Source organism: Astyanax mexicanus, chromosome 22 (assembly GCF_023375975.1).
Source record: "Astyanax mexicanus isolate ESR-SI-001 chromosome 22, AstMex3_surface, whole genome shotgun sequence".
Taxonomy (NCBI): Eukaryota; Metazoa; Chordata; class Actinopteri; order Characiformes; family Acestrorhamphidae; genus Astyanax; species Astyanax mexicanus.
Window position 1 is genome coordinate 2,475,787 of NC_064429.1, and position 22,012 is coordinate 2,497,798.

General features: G+C 39.6%; 1 protein-coding gene across 5 annotated transcripts in view; it reads right to left on the bottom strand.

The window, feature by feature from the left end:
- LOC103023131 (probable E3 ubiquitin-protein ligase HECTD4) overlaps positions 1 to 22,012 on the bottom strand; it is a 199,212-nt gene that overhangs the window by 96,211 nt on the left and 80,989 nt on the right. For all 5 annotated transcript variants that reach the window (XM_049470710.1, XM_049470707.1, XM_049470709.1 and 2 more), the window contains exons 19-31: positions 21,733 to 21,886; positions 21,529 to 21,632; positions 19,051 to 19,255; positions 18,692 to 18,811; positions 17,407 to 17,511; positions 11,237 to 11,400; positions 10,865 to 11,110; positions 3,921 to 4,113; positions 3,610 to 3,714; positions 3,353 to 3,441; positions 2,702 to 2,871; positions 2,430 to 2,565; positions 2,092 to 2,236 (exon numbers count right to left, since the gene is read on the bottom strand). In XM_049470710.1, the coding sequence (XP_049326667.1) occupies positions 2,092 to 2,236; positions 2,430 to 2,565; positions 2,702 to 2,871; positions 3,353 to 3,441; positions 3,610 to 3,714; positions 3,921 to 4,113; positions 10,865 to 11,110; positions 11,237 to 11,400; positions 17,407 to 17,511; positions 18,692 to 18,811; positions 19,051 to 19,255; positions 21,529 to 21,632; positions 21,733 to 21,886 (1,936 nt within the window). The remainder of the gene's footprint in view (positions 1 to 2,091; positions 2,237 to 2,429; positions 2,566 to 2,701; positions 2,872 to 3,352; positions 3,442 to 3,609; positions 3,715 to 3,920; positions 4,114 to 10,864; positions 11,111 to 11,236; positions 11,401 to 17,406; positions 17,512 to 18,691; positions 18,812 to 19,050; positions 19,256 to 21,528; positions 21,633 to 21,732; positions 21,887 to 22,012) is intronic.

Below are 22,012 nucleotides of genomic sequence, written 5' to 3' on the forward strand. Positions count from 1 at the left end.
AATGTTGTTTGTTTGCTGCAGCACAGTGTCCTGGGACAAAAAATATTTGTCTTTTTAAGAAGAAATGACTTAACAAGATAAAATAAACTGACTTTGACAAAATAAAACAGCTTATTTTGTGTGAGTTGCTCAAACATTAGCAAACATTATACAGTTGTGGTCAAAAGTTTACATACACTTGTAAAAAAACATAATGTTATGGCTGTCTTGAGTTTTCAATAAGTTCTACAACTCTTATTTTTCTGTGATAGAGTGATCGGAACACATACATGTTTGTCACAAAAAACAGTCATAAAATTTGGTTCTTTCATAAATTTATTATGGGTCTGCTGAAAATGTCACCAAATCTGCTGGGTCAAAAATATACATACAGCAACATTAGTATTTGGTTACATGTCCCTTGGCCATTTTCACGGCAACTAGGTGCTTTTGGTAGCCATCCACAAGCTCCTGGCAAGCTTCAGGTCGAATGTTTGACCACTCTTCTTGACAGAATTGGTGCAGTTCAGCTAAATGTGATGGTTTTCTTGCATGAACCCATTTCTTTAGCACTGTCCACATGTTCTCAATGGGGTTTAAGTCAGGACTTTGGGAAGGCCATTCTAAAACCTTAATTCTAGCCTGGTTTAGCCATTCCTTTACCACTTTTGATGTGTGTTTTGGGTCATTGTCTTGTTGGAACACCCAACTGCGCCCAAGACCCAACCTTCGGGCTGATGGTTTTAAGTTTTCCTGCAGAATTTGGAGGTAATCCTCCTTCTTCATTATCCCATTTACTTTCTGCAAAGAACCAGTTCCACTGGCAGCAAAACATCCCCAGAGCATAATACTACCACCACCATGCTTGACAGTAGGCATGGTGTTCCTGGGATTAAAGGCCTCACCTTTTCTCCTCCAAACATATTGCTGGGTGTTGTGGCCAAACAGCTCAATTTTTGTTTCGTCTGACCAGAGAACTTTCCTCCAGAAGGTTTTATCTTTGTCCATGTGATCAGCAGCAAACTTCAGCCGAGTCTTAAGGTGCCTTTTCTGGAGCAAGGGCTTCTTTCTTGCACGGCAGCCTCTCAGTCCATGGCGATGTAAAACACGCTTGACTGTGGAGACTGACACCTGTGTTCCATCAGCTTCCAAATCCTTGCAGACCTGCTTCTTGGTGATTCTTGGTTGACTCTTGACCATCCTGACCAATCTCCTCTCGGCAGCATGTGATAGCTTGCGTTTTCTTCCTGATCGTGGCAGTGACACAACTGTTCCATGCACTTTATACTTGCGTATAATTGTCTGCACAGTTGCTCTTGGGACCTGTAGCTGCTTTGAAATGGCTCCAAGTGACTTCCCTGACTTGTTCAAGTCAATAATTCGCTTTTTCAGATCCACACTGAGTTCCTTTGACTTTCCCATTGTAGCTTTTGTAGCTGAGTCTAATCACTGGGTCAAATGAGCCCTATTTAAATGGGCTCATGAGAAGTCAACAGCTGTAGTCAATCAGAATCACTTACAAGAAGTGAAGAGGCCATGACATGAAGCTAATTTGATTGACACAACTCGCTACATCACCAAAATTGACAAATTTTGTTGCTGTATGTATATTTTTGACCCAGCAGATTTGGTGACATTTTCAGCAGACCCATAATAAATTTATGAAAGAACCAAATTTTATGACTGTTTTTTGTGACAAACATGTATGTGTTCCGATCACTCTATCACAGAAAAATAAGAGTTGTAGAACTTATTGAAAACTCAAGACAGCCATAACATTATGTTTTTTTACAAGTGTATGTAAACTTTTGACCACAACTGTATGTAATTAGCCGTATTTTTGATATTTCCATCATTTTTGTTTGATTGTTACATTTGAGATACCTGGATAAGGAAAAGAAAATGTAACTTTTTCAATGTAAACTGTCCAGGCTAGTTTACTACCTAACACACGAGTGAAAAAGTGTCAGACTTATAACAGACTCTCAGGCTCAAATTATTTAGCATTCCTTAAAAAATTATCAACACCATCAAACCTTTGAGATAAATACGTGTTACACATATCTTAGGATAGCTAACCTGTCTATTATAATTATATGATTATATACTTACTGCCTGGTCAGGAGTAGTGCCTATGAAGGCAAAGAGCTGTCCCAGTAACACACTGTACGTTGGTTTGTCTCTGCTGTCTTCAACAGCCAGAGACTGCAGCAATGTAAAGGAGCTGCTTCTGTGACTTGTTGGGTGGTGACGTCTCCTATTCAACAGAGGACAGTGTGCAGGATAGTCCTTACTCTCTTCAGCTAGTCATACCAAAAATTCAATAATATTCAAATAATTCAAAAAGCTCATTTTACAAAGCAATGCGTTTTATTGTTTGTGCTTCACTTGTGTCCTGTCTTCTGACTTTCATTGTCCTTTTCTGCAGTTTGCAAAGGAAGATATTTTACCTCTGAACTCCATGTGTGAACTCCAGGTCTTGGTTTGCGATCATTTCCAAGTCAGAGGGAGCAGACATGCTGCGCAGGAAGACTGGCTGCTTCACCAGAGGAATCATGCTCTTGGTGTCGGACACCGACTTACAAGCTGAAAGCATGAACAGGGAAATTACGTGACTCTGCTTAGTCTTGGACTACACAGCATTTTAAATGAAGATTTAGTTGCATTGCACAACCAATGTCAGGATACAGGAAAGAAAAAGGTAATTGTACGGATCTATTACCTGGTGTGCTCGTGGGGGTTGTGGTGACGCTCCTGCAGTGTGGGGCGATGGTAACGTGTAGAAGTAACTCAGAGCGATTCATTAAGCTCTTTACTAAGGCTTTGGTTTTGGTCAGAGGGACAGCATTTCTAGACTGTTGCATGGAGTTAACTTCCTGAAAAAATCTGTCTCTACAACACACACACACACACCACATACAACAAAACACGTCATACACGCTATCATGCTCCTACAGCAAACTTGCACTCTGGACTTCATGTTGCTGCTACCTGCCTACTTTATTCTGTTCTTTTTTTATAATTATTTTATTTTACCTATATCTATTTTAACAATTGCTCTCTGTATAATGGACCGTGAGAGTCTCCTTAAATCCTTGAATACACACAGATTGTACATAAAGGTCCATAATGTTGGCAAACATTAGTCAGGCTAGTAAAGATCAGAGGTTGAGTTACACTTGTCTACTCATTATAATAGACCTGCCTTCTTCTCCCAGGTCAAGGGTGCCCTCTGACCACCTCCATTGGGCTTACAGTGCAGAAGCAAAGATTTTTCGATTTTTAAAAACTGATGCAAAGTGTGTAAACATTGGTGGTTGTTCTGGCAACAGATTTTGAATTTCCTTATACAAGATAAAAAAAAAAAACTTACCTTAATGCTGTTACTACATTTTCTAGATCACTCCATTCTAAAGGAACCTCCTTTAAAGAACACAAGAGTTCAAGCTCCTTCATTTTGCTCTGTAAAACACACAAAACATGTGCTGTTTTAATTGTGGCAAACACTGCAAGTGATATAGAGTCTTATTATTCTGACATGTCCATGTCACTGTTTCCAGTCCATGCTTTTCTTATGTGGACAGGAGGCAGAAATGCAGAAAAAAATATGTAACATTTTTTTTCACTTACCTCAAAAAAATGATAATCATAAAAAAAGGGTGTGTTGTTCTCTAGCTTTCCCTGTTGAGCTTCATCCACCTCACTCTGCCACTTCTGTTCAAGCTCAGCCACACTCTACACACACACACACACACACACACACACAAAACCAAATAGAATCAGAAGTTACAAAATATAATTTCTGAACAGAGTTTTACTAATATACACCACTAGACACACACACACACACACCTGTACACATGCACACAAAGACACAGAAAGAGAATCAGAAGTTACAAAATATAATTTCTGAACACAGGTCTACTTATACACACTTGTACCTGTAATTGTCTCTCCATGGCATTGACCTTTTTGAAGGTCTCAGCCATAATCTTGCACAGCAGCTCATACTCCTCTCCATGCTCTTCTCTGTACTGAAAATTCACCAGAGACTGCAGCGCATCTATGAGACCCAGGTGCTTTATCACACATGACACGATCACTTCTTCCATCACATCTGGCCGGATTACCTCTCTATTAGAGAAAGAAAGAAAATGAAGAGTTAAAAAAACAGACCAATTAGAAATGTTCTAACTGAAATGGTTTAGGTCAGATGTATTAAAGCATTTAACAATCTAATTAAAATAATAATTCACAAACAATTATATTGTCAGTATATTGTAATGTGCACACACTAAAGAATAACAAAACAAAAGATAAATGAACTTTTGAACTTAACAGTTTATCATTTTATAGTAGCAATCAATCCCCTCAACACCAAACATTTTGTGTGGCTGCAAATAAGATTCATGTTAACATTAATTTTATGTCTGATTTGATTTTTTTATTTATTCTTTATTTAACCAGGCAAGTTATTATCTCATTCAAAATTTCTGTAATAGATTTCTTAAAATCAAGCCACGACTTCATTGTCTACCCCTGTGACAGACCCACAGACCAACCACCCTTGTAGTTGGAGACACAATAGACAGAAACATTCACCATTGCTCAGCTGCTGTCCACTCAGTTTCTGATGTAAAGTTCTCTGACATTACGATACCGCTTTCCAGTCTACAGAAACACCACTCAGCAGTGAGGACAATAATCTACGTTAAATGTAACGACATCAGAAACCAGAGCACAGAACTGTTAAAGTAGGACTTCATGTACCTGCTATCCTCCATTCAATCTGTTTTTATTTCTGCACCAATTCCTTCACTAGCAAGAGGCTTAGGTCATTTTAGTAGACTTTTAAACCTTCATATCTGGCTTCAAAATACCTGCCTTTTCCAAAGCTTCACTTTTATAGACAATTTTAACCTCTTCTCCAAACCGATAAATTACTGAGACGGATTTAATCTGACAGAGTTCATTTAAAGCGGCGGAGCGTTTTTTGTATTTATGGTTTACGTGCTTTACAGTGCTGTAAACTTAAAGACCAATCACGTGTGAACACCAACTGTTCTCCTCTGCCAATCAGATCTGTGCAGATGTGAGCGCGCAGAGCCACACAAGCAAAGCAGGTGGTGAGAAGTGGGAGAATAAAGCTAATTCAGATGGTGCGCACCAGAAAAAAACATATTAACAGTAATGTAACCTCGTGGTGTTACTTGGAGGAATTAAAGAGAAACAACCGAGACAAGAGTCCAAAATATTCCACAAAATCTAATATAAATAAAATCAAGTAGAATAAATATAGCATTTTGAAACAAAGTAAACATACAGATTCACATTAATAGACTCGATATATTAAATTATTGAGGGTGTTTCCATTTATTTTATGATAGGTTGATAATGTAATTATTGTGACAGGCCTATTTAAAACAATACATATTGTTGAAATCTAATAGTATGTGTAATTTGTTTTGTCTTTCAGTTGTTGATAAAACACTGACAGAACTACTATAGGCTTCTTCAGTAAACAGAATAAAACACTGAATTATAGCTAACATCGGCGACGGTCCGGACCTTAGCCTGATAAAATTTTCTCTAACTGGACCAAACTGAATTCTAATTAAATACCCCTGATACCCCCTGAGGCCTCCCTCTACCCCGCACTCTGCAGTCGAGGAATTAGCTGGTCTTTTATCTAAATTTAGTAGTTCTGAATTGCTGGTTCTAGGTGATTTTAACCTTAACTGGCTTTCTAATGCATCCGATCACTTAAAGGAAATAAGTGGAAATTTTACTCTAACACAATTAATCAATGAACCAACTCGCCCAAATCTGAAAGAACCTATCAAATCAGCCCTGATAGATCTAATACTGTCCAATAAAGCTGACCAAATGACTGCCTCCGGAGTCTTGGCGAGAACTTGGCGTAAGTGATCATTGTCCCATCGGATGCATTAGAAGCAGTTTGTACAAACAAAACAGGCTCTCGTTTGGAGGTTAGAAGAAATTTAAATTTTTAATAAGCAAGCTTTCCTTTCTGACTTGGCAACAAGTGAATCTACCTTTTTCCAGAAATCCCTGAAGTTGATGGGAGCTTAATCAGAATATTACCTCAGCTTAATCACCAGCTCTAGAAATCCTCATAACTTTAAATAATTCCCCTCCTTTTCAAACCAGCAAGTTAAAGATCAGCTGATTTTCACTGACACAAAATAATTCTTACCACTCTGCACTGAGGTTCATTACTGGATCTAGTGTATCACTCTGCACTGAGGTTCATTACTGGATCCAGTGTATCACTCTGCACTGAGGTTCATTACTGGATCCAGTGTATCACTCTGCACTGAGGTTCATTACTGGATCCAGTGTATCACTCTGCACTGAGGTTCATTACTGGATCCAGTGTATCACTCTGCACTGAGGTTCATTACTGGATCCAGTGTATCACTCTGCACTGAGGTTCATTACTGGATCCAGTGTATCACTCTGCACTGAGGTTCATTACTGGATCCAGTGTATCACTCTGCACTGAGGTTCATTACTGGATCCAGTGTATCACTCTGCACTGAGGTTCATTACTGGATCCAGTGTATCACTCTGCACTGAGGTTCATTACTGGATCCAGTGTATCACTCTGCACTGAGGTTCATTACTGGATCCAGTGTATCACTCTGCACTGAGGTTCATTACTGGATCCAGTGTATCACTCTGCACTGAGGTTCATTACTGGATCTAGTGTATCACTCTGCACTGAGGTTCATTACTGGATCCAGTGTATCACTCTGCACTGAGGTTTATTACTGGATCCAGTGTATCACTCTGCACCGAGGTTCATTACTGGATCCAGTGTATCACTCTGCACTGAGGTTCATTACTGGATCTAGTGTATCACTCTGCACTGAGGTTTATTACTGGATCCAGTGTATCACTCTGCACTGAGGTTCATTACTGGATCCAGTGTATCACTCTGCACTGAGGTTCATTACTGGATCCAGTGTATCACTCTGCACTGAGGTTCATTACTGGATCTAGTGTATCACTCTGCACTGAGGTTCATTACTGGATCTAGTGTATCACTCTGCACTGAGGATCATTACTGGATCTAGTGTATCACTCTGCACTGAGGTTTATTACTGGATCCAGTGTATCACTCTGCACTGAGGTTCATTACTGGACCCAGTGTATCACTCTGCACTGAGGTTCATTACTGGATCCAGTGTATCACTCTGCACTGAGGATCATTACTGGATCTAGTGTATCACTCTGCACTGAGGTTCATTACTGGATCTAGTGTATCACTCTGCACTGAGGATCATTACTGGATCCAGTGTATCACTCTGCACTGAGGTTCATTACTGGATCCAGTGTATCACTCTGCACTGAGGTTCATTACTGGATCCAGTGTATCACTCTGCACTGAGGTTCATTACTGGATCCAGTGAATCACTCTGCACTGAGGTTCATTACTGGATCCAGTGTATCACTCTGCACTGAGGTTCATTACTGGATCCAGTGTATCACTCTGCACTGAGGTTTATTACTGGATCTAGTGTATCACTCTGCACTGAGGTTTATTACTGGATCCAGTGTATCACTCTGCACTGAGGTTCATTACTGGATCCAGTGTATCACTCTGCACTGAGGTTCATTACTGGATCCAGTGTATCACTCTGCACTGAGGTTCATTACTGGATCCAGTGTATCACTCTGCACTGAGGTTCATTACTGGATCCAGTGTATCACTCTGCACTGAGGATCATTACTGGATCTAGTGTATCACTCTGCACTGAGGTTCATTACTGGATCCAGTGTATCACTCTGCACTGAGGTTCATTACTGGATCCAGTGTATCACTCTGCACTGAGGTTCATTACTGGATCCAGTGTATCACTCTGCACTGAGGTTTATTACTGGATCCAGTGTATCACTCTGCACTGAGGTTCATTACTGGATCCAGTGTATCACTCTGCACTGAGGTTCATTACTGGATCCAGTGTATCACTCTGCACTGAGGTTCATTACTGGACCCAGTGTATCACTCTGCACTGAGGTTTATTACTGGATCCAGTGTATCACTCTGCACTGAGGTTCATTACTGGATCCAGTGTATCACTCTGCACTGAGGTTCATTACTGGATCCAGTGTATCACTCTGCACTGAGGTTCATTACTGGACCCAGTGTATCACTCTGCACTGAGGTTTATTACTGGACCCAGTGTATCACTCTGCACTGAGGTTTATTACTGGATCCAGTGTATCACTCTGCACTGAGGTTCATTACTGGATCCAGTGTATCACTCTGCACTGAGGTTCATTACTGGATCCAGTGTATCACTCTGCACTGAGGTTTATTACTGGATCCAGTGTATCACTCTGCACTGAGGTTCATTACTGGATCCAGTGTATCACTCTGCACTGAGGTTCATTACTGGATCCAGTGTATCACTCTGCACTGAGGTTCATTACTGGATCCAGTGTATCACTCTGCACTGAGGTTTATTACTGGATCCAGTGTATCACTCTGCACTGAGGTTTATTACTGGATCCAGTGTATCACTCTGCACTGAGGTTCATTACTGGATCCAGTACTCGGAAATGCTGCATCAGCAGCAGCTCGAAAAGAGGCGGAGTCTGACTTCACATGTGTCGGAGGAGGCATGTGCTTGTCTTCAACCTCCTGGTGTGTTGGGGAATTACTGGTAATAGGAGAATCCTAATAACTGGGTTGGGTAATTGGCTGAGCAAAATTGGGGAGAGAATTGGGAAAAATTAAAAATAATTAAAAAAAAAAAAAAAAAAAAAAAAAAAAGCTAGTTGGCTATTTTTAACGGTACGAAGGGAAACACAGTTGATTTTTATTTATAAGACACTCTCCGGTAATTTGCTAGAATACATCACTTCATTAATGAATGTAAATAACGATAACTATCAGACTACCTTCAGCGGCGTGCTGGGCAGAGATTAGCGGAGGTGTTAGCAGCACCTTCAGGCGGCGTGCTGGGCGGAGATTAGCGGAGGTGTTAGCAGCACCTTCAGGCGGCGTGCTGGGCGGAGATTAGCGGAGGTGTTAGCAGCACCTTCAGGCGGCGTGCTGGGCGGAGATTAGCGGAGGTGTTAGCAGCACCTTCAGGCGGCGTGCTGGGCAGAGATTAGCGGAGGTGTTAGCAGCACCTTCAGGCGGCGTGCTGGGCGGAGATTAGCGGAGGTGTTAGCAGCACCTTCAGGCGGCGTGCTGGGCGGAGATTAGCGGAGGTGTTAGCAGCACCTTCAGGCGGCGTGCTGGGCGGAGATTAGCGGAGGTGTTAGCAGCACCTTCAGGCGGCGTGCTGGGCGGAGATTAGCGGAGGTGTTAGCAGCACCTTCAGGCGGCGTGCTGGGCGGTGTGACGCCAGGTAGAGAGGAGTGACGCGAGCCAAGTTAAAAGTACAAACAGGTTTATTAGCAGGCAAGCTAACAGATACTGCTAACAGGAAAGCCAGGCAAACAGCGGTCTCACCGATACCAGAAGACGTAGTCAAAAATACAGTCCGAGTTCGAAACCGAGAAACAGTCCAACCGTACAACAAATCCAATAAGGGCAAAACAAAAGACATAAACCGTTAATCCGAAAACAGGGTCGTAACAAGAAAGCAAAAACAGAACATAGGAAAACGCTTAGTATGCAACATGAGTCGACAATACCTCGCGGTGTTTGTTTACAAACGGATGCCTTAAATACAGGAGCTAGACAAGAATGAACCGGAAGTAATTCAGAATACAGGTGAATCAGAGCGTCGGAGCTTAACGCGATTGGGTGAAGGTGAAAGGTTATTATTGATGTCATAACCAGCGGAATTCTGAGAAATGGAGTCCGGTAGTGTGGAAGGAGAACAAGGCTGCGTGACAGGCGGAGATTAGCGGAGGTGTTAGCAGCACCTTCAGGCGGCGTGCTGGGCGGAGATTAGCGGAGGTGTTAGCAGCACCTTCAGGCGGCGTGCTGGGCGGAGATTAGCGGAGGTGTTAGCAGCACCTTCAGCGGCGTGCTGGGCAGAGATTAGCGGAGGTGTTAGCAGCACCTTCAGGTGGCATGGCGTCATGGACTGTATAAGAGACAAAGAACATCATGCACCTTCTCCACTGTTAGTAGACTGATGAAAAAGACAGACATCCTAATTAGGTGGTATTCACAATTAATCTTCCGGAAAGCTTGATTTCTGAAGAAAGAAGAGCTATATTTGTGCATCCCTACACTTAATTTTCTGACAACTACAACTACAACAAAAGTTCATTTAAGGATTAGATAGGTCGGCTTGAGAAAGCACTACGGGAAAACCCAGAAGAGTCAGAACATATCCCGCAGCATCCTCTGATCGGCATGACGGCCTGCAAGACTAATGAATAGAGTGTCACCTTTAGGGCTGCAGGGGATTCTCCCACACCTATGTAGCTCCCTATTTATAATAATCCACCATCTGTTAATCGCTCCGGTTGGCCATCTCCTGACTTCCCAGATCTGGATGCCTCTGATGATGATCAGCCTCAGAGCTCCAGTTCTGCTTCTGGAGGCCAGAGTTCCAGAGACTCAGAGAAAGAGAGATACTCCAGGAAGAGAAGACTAAGTGGATTTCCTGCTCTCCAGAGACAGGGGAATCCACAGCCCTAAAAACTACCCAAAACTCCCATTTTACAAAAAACACACCATGCTTGGAGCCAACTTACCTAGAGGGGAAGTGCATAAACAAACTTTAAAAATCGTCTTGGAAAAGTGCCCTAATTACTCATATATTAATGAATTCTTAATAACTTTTAATAATTTTCTCAAGTTTAATTAAAAAATAAAATAAATAATTAACCTAAACAAATGCCCACAAAAAATGAAAACAATTCCAGGGAGAGTCTTTTTAAAACTTACTTTATACTGGGACGAAACTGAGGGCGGGCCCGCCCGGAGAGCTCTCTCAAGCGGCTCATTATACCTGGAGGTAAGCGAATACGCGGCAATTCACAGCAGGCACCAGACATAAGTCCTGGTGGGGGCATGAGTGCATCTGCTGGGTAGGTAAACTCACGGTCCTCATCAATGGTGAGTGGGAGGGGAGAGGGAGATGGGGTAAGAGCAGGAGATATGGCCCCATTAGCTTCCACCTGCCACTGGCATCTGAGAGCAGGAGGTTTAGAACAAAGAAAAGCAACTAAGCCATTAAAAAAGTAAACAATGCATATTACATATTTAATAAAAAAAATATTAAAAGCATTTTTTTTTGTTTAAAACAAATCCACACACCTTTGCAAGAGTTTGGAGCAGAGCAAGTCATGACAAGTCTCTTCCTCTCTTGTGATATCGGGACCGTTGTAAAGAATGCGCAACATAGAGCATGCAAGAACTGACAGACCCAAAGCCAGGTCAGCTAAAAATGGCAGACCACCAGAAACATCTTCAGAAGACTCCTAAAGCACATACAGAATGCAGTTAAATAATCAATCATGACAAGTAACACAGCCAGTAACCTTTTTTAAAAATTGCAAACATAAAAACATCATGCATAGCTATGCCCCTTTTTTCATCATGGGAATGACTTCCACTAAATAGTAAATGGTAGTATGAAATGTACTTTTTCCAAAAAGGTTGAAAAACATTTGAATCACATTTATTGATGTTTTTATAACATATGATTGCTTTTTGTCCAGTTTCTTGGGGGGAACCAATATTTCTTTACATTTTTTACAGTTCACATTTTGTTGCAAAGAAAAACATTCCCCCTGAATCGAGATCAGTTTTGCACAGTCATCCTCATTTCAAAGCACCATTATATTTGGGATTTGGGTTTCACAGGTATACAACTACTTAGGTGCATTCCTTTGCTTCATGAAGACAGGCTGTAGCTGCAGTTGTTCAAAACATGAGGGCAAAAGCTGGTCCAATGAAAATCAAATAAAATATTTTGAGGCTAAAAAACAAGTATTGGGATTACAAAATCCCCTTTAAATGCTAAAGGTTGAATTATACTTGTGTGTCATGTAGTTTATGGTGTAGCCTGTTCCGGTGACTGATCCCACTGTGTGCACTTACAGAGACCAAGATTAACCTGTATCAGAGTGATGGAAAGATCCAGGTGTGTACGCAAACGGGAACTACTAAGAATCCAAGCACACTAACTCATGGCGGTGGGGGTGTCATGGCTGGCTGTATGTCTGGCTACCACAGGTAGTGGGATACTTACTGTATTTTTCGCACTATAAGGTGCACTTAAAATCCTTTAATTCTGGATTTCCATATTAGACTCCGATGTAATTGGGTCGTAATTGGGCAAGTATAACATTCCTCTTTCTCAGCCAAATCCAGAGGTAATTTTAATTTGCAAAGGTGTTCTATTTAAACACCACTCTACAGTTGCGGATAAAGATGGTAGATATATTAATGTCACTGGAGAATTGCAATCTATACCTGTACATAACTTTACTAAATGTATATGGGCCAAATTATGACTCCCCTGATTTTTTTTAGGAAGGTCATTGACAAGATTCCTGATATTTCAAATTCAAATTTAATTTTTGGGGGTGAATTTAATTGTGTTTTGGACCAGTATCTGGATAAATCAGCACCTGCAAAAAATCCCTCTTCCAAAGCAAGCACTTTTTTAAAGGCATTTATCAATAACTCTAATATGTATGATGTTTGGAGTATCCTTAACCCAGTTGGTAAAGAGTACTCATTCCACTCTCAGGTTTACAATGTTTACACAAGAATTGACTATTTTCTGATGGATGCCAAACTAATTCCATTTGTTTGTGGCACTAAGTATCATAACATCATTATATCATAGCCCGGTGTCTCTTATTTTAAAACTGGGAGAGGTAGACAGACCACAAAACATTTGGTGGCTTAATCCCCAGCTGCTGACAGATGCTGCCTTTTGCTCTTATTTGGAACTTGAAATAAATTTTTTCTTTGAGTCTAATGATAGACCTGACATATCAGCTCCTACACTGTGGGATACATTTAAGGCTTATATAAGAGGTAGTATTATATCTTATCAGGCATCACAGAGCAAAAGAGACAAAGCAGAGCAAGCAGAAATAGAGAGAGAAAAAATGCAGCTTATCCTAATACTGAAAAGTGTAAAAAGATATCCACAGAAACCACAGAGACTTTTAGCAAGGCAACTCTATAAAGCTGAATCTGATCGGACAATTCATACAGTCAAATCAGAATCTGGTGTAATACTTACTAAGCCAGTTGACAATTTCAACAGTTTCAACAATTCCATGAGCATTTGTATACCTCTAAATGAACTGCAGACTCAACGACAGAGGATATTTTTTTACAGGATTGTGCACTACCCACATTAAATCAGGATGAGCGAGATAAGCTTAAAGCTGAAATTACAATTGAGGAAATTTCAAAATCTATAATGTCCACACGATGTGGTAAAACTTCTGGCCCTGATGAGATTTGTAATGAAATGTACAAAAAAAGTGATAAATTGCTTTCTTCTTACCTGCAAAGAGTTTATAAACATGCCTGTGAGAACAAGTGTTTACCCTCCACAATGGATGAGGCAATTATTACACTGATTCCTAAAAAAGGTTAAGATCCCGAGGACGTTGGGTCCTACCGCCTGATTGCATTATTAAATGCGGATCAGAAAATATTTACAAAAAGTTTAGCTAACAGATTGAGTATGGTGGTATCCAGTGTTGGGCACGTTACTTTGAAAAAGTAATTAGTTATAGTTACTCGTTACTTCTCCAAAAAAGTAACTGAGTTACTAACGGAGTTACTCCACTATAAAAGTAATTAGTTACCGGTAAAAGTAACTATGGCGTTACTTTTTATTATTCGCCCGTCAAAAAAAGGAAATCAATTATGCATTTACTATTATTATTAGAAAAATAACAAAAAATAACAAACGAAAATAAACCCAAAATGTTGACAAAAATATAATCTAACGAATTTCAAAAAAATAAAACGAAATTCTCCACACAACCAAAGAAAATTACTAAAACTTGTAATACTGAAAAAAGCGGAAAAACGCGTCTGGGGATGAAATTTAACAAACCAAGCCACACTCAAAAGAAATATGTATATATAAAACAAAATAATGGACAAAAACAACAATTTAATGCCCGTTAAAATGGTATTAATATAACAGCTTCACCAAAAGAGAATAGAGCTTAGATCGTGCCCAAAAAATCCGACCCAGCCGGAGCCCGTGCACATTCTGCCCAAGCCCGAACCATAAACTGTCATTATGAGCCTGACCCGATCCGCCCCATAAACTGTCTGTTTTCGGGCTGATTGAATGAGCGAAATATAATCAGAATTATGTTAATTAACACTGTAACATAGAAGCATAGAACTATTATTTAATTTAAATGATTTTTAAGAACAGCTACACACAATGCTGCAAGTCAAACGCGGAGGCGTTCACGTGCGCCCAGAGCTACGTGATTACAGTTTTCATTTTTATTATAGTTTAATTTTATTTTGTTTTTATTTTTTCTGTTCATTTTAGGGTGGGCTTGCTAGCGCGAGCTCTTTACACAAGAACTAACGGACCACGAGTGCCGCGCGCTCGGCACAACAACTCCCGCTGTACAACTCCGCTGTACAACAGCGCTTATAAATAAATTAAACACAAAAATTAGGGTATTCTATCAGTAATTTCAGTTCGTTTTAGTTAGTTTTATAAACACAAAATACAGTTCGAGATAGTTATGTTTTTCCTTTTAATTACCGTTTTTATTAGATTCAGTTAACACAAATGTTTTTCACTTTCAATTTTCGCTATTTCGTTCGCTTTAGTGAACAATAATAATTGGTTACTTAGCAACATTGTGATTATCACACCAGAGCTTTATATAAAATAAAAATAGGAGCCCGATTTCGGGTCGGTCCTCAGGTCAGGTGGGATTCGGGCAGAGAATCTAAGCTCTAAAATAGAAAGCAGCAGCACCACAAAAACCGGAGCAGCTAAAAAGAGCTTAACGTCCTTAATTCGGAACTTGGGTTGTCCACGGCAATCACTGAATTGATTAGAGCACGCAAATCGTCACAATTGTGCCTCACTTCACCACGCCAAACCACAGGCACAGCGGCCAGAAGCTCAAGTTCACCGGACAGAGGAGGGGTTAACCAGGGCAAAGCGAAGTAAAAAAAAAAAGTTCATAGAGCTGCTAAAGTAACGTGCAGTAACGGGGTGTCGGAAATGGTAACGGCGTTATAGTTACAGTCATAGTAATTAGTTAGATTACTCGTTACTGAAAAAAAGTAACAGCGTTAGTAACGCCGTTAGTTTTAACGCCGTTACTCCCAACACTGGTGGTATCAAAATTAGTTCACCCTGATCAGACAGGTTTCATCCTTTTTAACATTATATACACACCTAGAACTGTTGTTTCAGATTTTGTTGTGCTTCACTTGATGCAGAGAAGGCATTTGACCAAATTGAGTGGTCTTATTTATTTGCTGTTTTGAAAAGGTTTGATCTCGGAGACTCTTTCATATCCTGGATTAAGTTGCTATGTCAATCCTGTGCAAGAATTTTAACTAATAAAACACTCTCCCCACAGTTAAAGTTGCATAGGGGCAAGGCTGTTGTTTATCCCCCTTACTGTTTTCATTAGCGATAGAGCCTTTAGCCCAGTCTGTCCGGGCTCATCCGGATGTTTTTGGTTATGATACTAGTAGCACATCAAACAAAATGTATCTGAATGCTGATGACATTCTTCTAATTATTTCAGACCCCAGAGTTAGTATTCCAAAACATTTTAAACTTGATTAATTATTTTGGGACTTTTTCTGGATACAGGATAAAGTTTGAAGCAACTTTGCCACTTTCTTTAGTGGGTAGGGTCAACGACATCAAGATGACCTTTCTAACACAATTATTGTATCTTTAGCAGAATATCCCACTGTTCTTAACAAAATCATAAAAAAAAAATGGATTCCATTGTAATTCCTTTCGTTTGGGACTACAAAGCATGTAGCATCAGTAAGTATCATTTTTGCAAATTTAAATCGGAAGGAGGATTGGCCTTACCAAATTTCCTACATTACTATTGGGCAGCCAACGTAAGAAACGTTCTCCAACATGTTGAAAACACATCGCTGTGTGCTAATTGGTTGAAAATGGAAAGAGAGGACTGTTAGCCCTATGCTATAGAAGCTGTCATTTTATCTCCTACAGCTCATAATCATTCTTTATGTAAAATGAATCTTATTATTTATGACACAACTCGTATTTGGAATCAATTAAGAAGCCACTTTAGTTTTTGGAAAATGTCTTTCTTGCTTCCAATTGCGCCAAACCCTTCCTTCGTTCCATCTACTTTGGATGGTTCATTTGGAATTTGGTTAGGTCAGGGATTACGTATGATTGGAGACTTGTATATGTCCGGGACTTTTGCATCATTTCAGCTGCGAGAGAAGTATAATATACTTGGAAATCATTTTTTAAAATATCTCCAGGTCAGAGATTATGTCAAATCATATTTGCCCAATTTTACAACAGCAAAATTGGATAGGCTCGATCAGTGTTTGAAACATGGAGTAGGATTGAATAGGGTGATTTCTTATTTATATAGTATATTTCAGAGCTTAAAATCTCCTGGTATGGAATCAGTTAAAAAGGCATGGGAAGAGGAATTAGGCATGAACATTTCTGAGGATGTTTGGAAAGTTAAGTCTTGAACACATTTATTCTTGCTCTGTTAAAACTAGGCACTGTCTAATTCAGTTTAAAATACTACATAGGTTACATTACTCGAAGGTAAAGCTGCACAAACCCAGATGTATCACCTTTGTGTGATAAATGTAAATCAGTGGAGGCTACTCTCTCTCATAGCTATGTACTGTGTCCTAAGATTTATAAATTTTGGGTTAATATTTTTGCAGCCTTATCTGATATATTAAATGTACATTTGGAGCCACACCCAGTTCTTATCATATTAGGGATATCTGGAATATTACTGGAGCTCTCCTCAGCTCAGCAGCAGCCGATTTCCTATAGTTTAATTACTGCTAAATTAACTCCTGCTTAATTTCTGGAAACACACAGGAGTACCATTGATTAAGCAGTGGATTGTAGAAATGACAAATACAGTGCAGCTGGAAGAATTTTAAGTTTATGCTGATGGATCAACTTAACTTATATGACAAGATCTGGAGCCCTTTAATATTATTCCTTAAAGGAGACTGAAGTTCAACAAGATCTACTCTGTACATCCACCTCTTGTAAGCAGCATTCATGGGAGGGTTGTGGGTTGGGAATGTTTGTTTGTTTTGTTCTTTCTGTGCTTTTGTGTAATCAATATCCTTTTATTGCAAATGTTTATTAATATTAATATTAAATGTAATACTGTGAATGCAGAGGGCACAACAGACAATGTGTCTTTGTCCCTAACTTTATGGAGGGTTTGTTTTATGCATATATGTTTGAAAATGTGCCTTGCCTGTGCTCGAACAGTGCAGGCAAAACCCCACATGGCTTTGTCTGGAGTGTTGTGTTCACGGCCACTTCTCATTTCAAACGAGAATGTAACGGTGTCCCCCTCCACCTAAGAAAGGCAATGGGAAGATAATAATTTGCAGTAAAATACAAAGTTTGCAGAAACATACAACTTTTTTCTTTGAAAATGTTTCTGTTGAAAATACAGTTATTTTACCTTTCATTATCTTTAAAAAATAAAAGAGTAAAATATATCTCAGAACCTAAATATCTTGTTTGGCAATTTGCTAACTTGTTATTGCAGTGTACATTTACTGTGCTATCAAAATAAGTAAAAACTCATCTATTAATGTCTAAACCACTGGCAACAAAAGTGAGTACACCCCTTAATGTAATTGGTTCACAGGATGCAGGCACAATGGAGCTGGTGGATGTTAGAGAACGTTATTGTGCTGGAAAACCGCCATGTGGTCCAGTAGGAGGTCATGCTCTGCTTTAGAATATCATAGTACAAGTTGGAATTCTGCTCCCCAGAGCAGCCCTCACATAGCCACAGACCATGACGCACACTACCACCACCATGTCGACACTGGACTGCCACACACTGCCACACATGCTGGATACCATCTGAGCCAAACAAGTTCATCTTCATCTTGTCTGACCACAGGATATGGTTCCAGTAATCCATGCTCATGGACTGCGTGTCTTTAACAAACTGTTTGCTGGCTTTCTTGGGCATCAGCTTCAGAAGATGCCTCCTTCTAGGAATAATTGGAGCACTCTTGAATATATTTTAAAGCCAACATCTAGAGAGGTGTCATGTTAAATATTCAGTGGCCAGTAGGAGAGAATTGAACCCAAAACACCAAAACAGTAAGATCTCATGTAGTGTTCTGCAACTAAGTTATCATTGCAAATTTCTAACCTGCTTATAGTTTGATTATGTAACACAGCCATGCTCAGCATATTATTATCTGTGAATTGCATAATAAATCCAAAATCTATATTAAATTCAAAATACTTCATGATGTCATCATTTTTTAAAGTTTACTCAACCTTGTAACAACATAACTTTTAGAATCCTTATATTCTTGCTGCTGAAGTGATCAATATGTAATTAAGTGATTCCATTTGTGATGACGTGATGAAACTAAAAATAATACAGCTATGTACACAACGTCAAGACAATGTGTAAAAAAATATTTTCAACAAAAATATATAGAGTCCATTGCCTTGCTACCTCCTTTAACTGTGTATTCAACCTTCCAATCTTTGTGTGTTTGTGTTACCTTGGCTAAGTCTTTTGGCCAGCCAGTACCCAGGACACTGCGGCTGCCGTATCCGAGAGTGTTGCCACCATATTCGGCCACCTTGCGACTGTTTGTGTTAGGTCCAGCATAAATAACAAGCTTTAAAAACAAAAACAGAGAACTCAAAATGAATGCTGTAGACATTCAAATGAAACTTTCACCCTAAACAGCACAACAACAACATCAGAAAATAGGAAGTCTCTGCCTCTACTTTTATCAGAAAATTGAATTCATCACACCAAGATGAAATACTGTACAAACGGGGCCTGTTAAAGTGAATGGTTAGCAAATCAAATCCCATAATTATGCCAGTCATATATGTAAGTCGAGATAATTACCTTATCATAGTCATACTGTGAAGAGCAGCGAGGGTCAAAGCGCAAATAAAGACAGCGAGCACCAGGAATATGCACAGTCTCTTTAAATTTGTAGTTGTCCCGCACTGGATGGACAGTTTCCACAGTTTTCCCAGCAGCCCATGGGGCAGGGATCCTAAGCCCAGTCAGGAAACCTGGTTCTTCTCTTTCATCAAGAATCCGGAAACTGGGGGAAAAGTTTGCAGACTTTATTTTTACTACTGCCAAGATGAATAGTTTGCAGTTTATGATTACCATATAGATAGAATAATTCAACCCGCTAAACAGAATCCTTTATACAAGCACACATTTGCAAATCAGACAGTACATACAGGGGTTGGACAACGAAACAAACACCTGGTTTTAGAGCACAATAATGTATTGTGGTGACGGACAGTTCTGGTGGAAACAGGAGAGTTGAGGTGCACATTGAATTCTGCGTGATTTGATCAGCCGTGGTTTTATGTTTTTTGGATACAATCCGGGTTAGCACCCGAACATCCCTTTCAGACAGCTTCCTCTTACAGCGTCCACAGTTAATCCTGTTGGATGTGGTTGGTCCTTCTTGGTGGTATGTTGACATTATCCTGGATAATGTGGCTCTTGATGCGTCACAAATACTTGCTGTCTTGGTCACAGATGCTCCAGCAAGACGTGCACCAACAATTTGTCCTCTTTTGAACTCTGGTATGTCTCCCATAATGTGTGTATTGCAATATTTTAAGCAAAACTGTGATCTTACCCTGCTAATTGAACTTTTACACTCAATGTGCAGTTAATGAAGATTGTCCACCAGGATGGTCCAATTTAGCCAAGAAACCTCCCACACTAAAATGACAGGTGTTTCAGTTTCATTGTCCAACCCCTGTATATTACAGACTTCATTATCTGCATCAGGTTTGCTTTTTATAACACTTCATAAACCTGTAATGTTCATTGCTTGTAAGAAATATGTAGAAATAGTGAACAAATAGGCCACCAAGGAGATACAATTATCATAGTTAGCAAGTTTAACGTTAAAGAAACATGGGATTACATCTGGATGTTGCTAGATGTGGAATCAATCATCGCCTGCCACAGGATTCCTGAGGAGGCAGGTGGTCAAAAGTCCTTAGTTGATTGCTGTCACTAGACGTTACTGCAGCATTCACTGAGGTTTGAGTTTGCACAGTAAGGCATGTACTAAACACTGAAGTTCCTAATGCCTTAACTCTATGGCGTCAATTACTGCCAAAAGTCAAAAGCGAAGTTTTTGAATGCAAGAGCCTGTTTCATGCAGCTTCATGTGTGCTCACACAAATTTACCATGCTCTCTCTCAGATTAACTCTCCTCTCGGATATATCATCCTCATGTGCTATCTGGTTGTTCTTAATGTTTTGAGAGTGTGCGCCCGCTCAACTTCCCCCTGTGTGCTCGCGGAGCGGTCCCTGCTCGAGCATGGAGCTTTTCACTGCAACAACAAAGCTGCCAAAAATCTCCAGCCAATCAGACGTGGCAACGGGATTTGACCAATTAAATACCTAACGTCGCATGCTCTACATTCTCATTGGTTACCCCCTGTAACTTCTACTGTAACATTGATTTTTGAATCATTTTAAGCAAGGATATTATAATGTATTATTTCAGAGCAACACATTTTAGCTATTAATGTAAAATGTCTTGTAGTTTATATTTAAGACATATATGTGCAGTCTGAGATCTCCTAAAAATACTATTAAAAAACTATTATTAATATCCTTGCTTAAAATTATTTAAAAATCAACGTTTACTTAATAAATTCCAAATTAAATACATTTTTTTTACTATTACATTATCAGCTCAGAGCTAGATAACAGATACGCAGTCTCAATAGAGCTGGAATAAATTTTGGAATACCATAATATATATATATATATATATATATAACACACAAAAAAAAAAAAATATATATATATATATATATATATATATATATATATATATATATATATATATATATATATATATATATACACACGATTAAAAAAAAACTTCGCTCTCGACTTTTGGCAGTAAAATGACGCCATATAACTCCGACAAGAACCTATGGAGCAGCAGTATATCAAGAGGAGGAAAAATGCAGCATATGCTCAAGAGAACATCATGTCTACAAGTTAAGCATGGTGATGGCTCATTGAAGCTCTGAAGCAGCTTTGGTTTCTCTAGAACTGAAAACCTGCAACGTGTGGAGGGAAACATCAAGCATCAGGAAATCTGAAAACTAGGGAACTGGAGCCCATTTCTCTTGCGGATTGTACCAGGATTTCTCAGTAATGCTGCCAAAAGCTGGTACAGGCACTAAAGAGACTTGTCATTTGTGTTTTGAGAAATTCTGAAAATGCAACGGTAAATAAAAGTGCCATTTTAAGTTGAATTATGAGAACACACATAAGCCACTGGGTTTACTGCAGCAATTGTGTTTATTGCAAACAGCTCTTTACCTGTCATCACTGCTAGCCAGTTTAATAGTATGGTTAACTGGTCCTCCCATCTGTGTAGAGCCTTCCAGAAATAATGCAGACTGGGTCTTCAAAAGTAGAGCAGTCTAATTAAACAGAAACAATAGATGTGGTCCAAGCGTGCGTCACATAACATTACAGATCCTACATCTCCAGTTATGCACCCCCCAAAACAAATATACATACCTGACTAGTATACAGGACAAGTTGGACAAGCTGAGGCATGAGAGCATCAGCAAGTGACAGGGTTTGCAGATTGGGGTGCATTAGAGAGGTCAAAAGTACAGGCAGTAAATGGCCCAACATGGTGGCTTTAGTCACCTGCTCAAGTCCTTTCATTCTGGAAAAAAGTAAACAATCAAAGCATATACAGGACAAACTGTGCAATCATGCTTGAGCTATCTAGCAGGAGTGGGTACTGCAGCACCTTAATGATACACCATGTGTTGTTTAAATATCATGCATT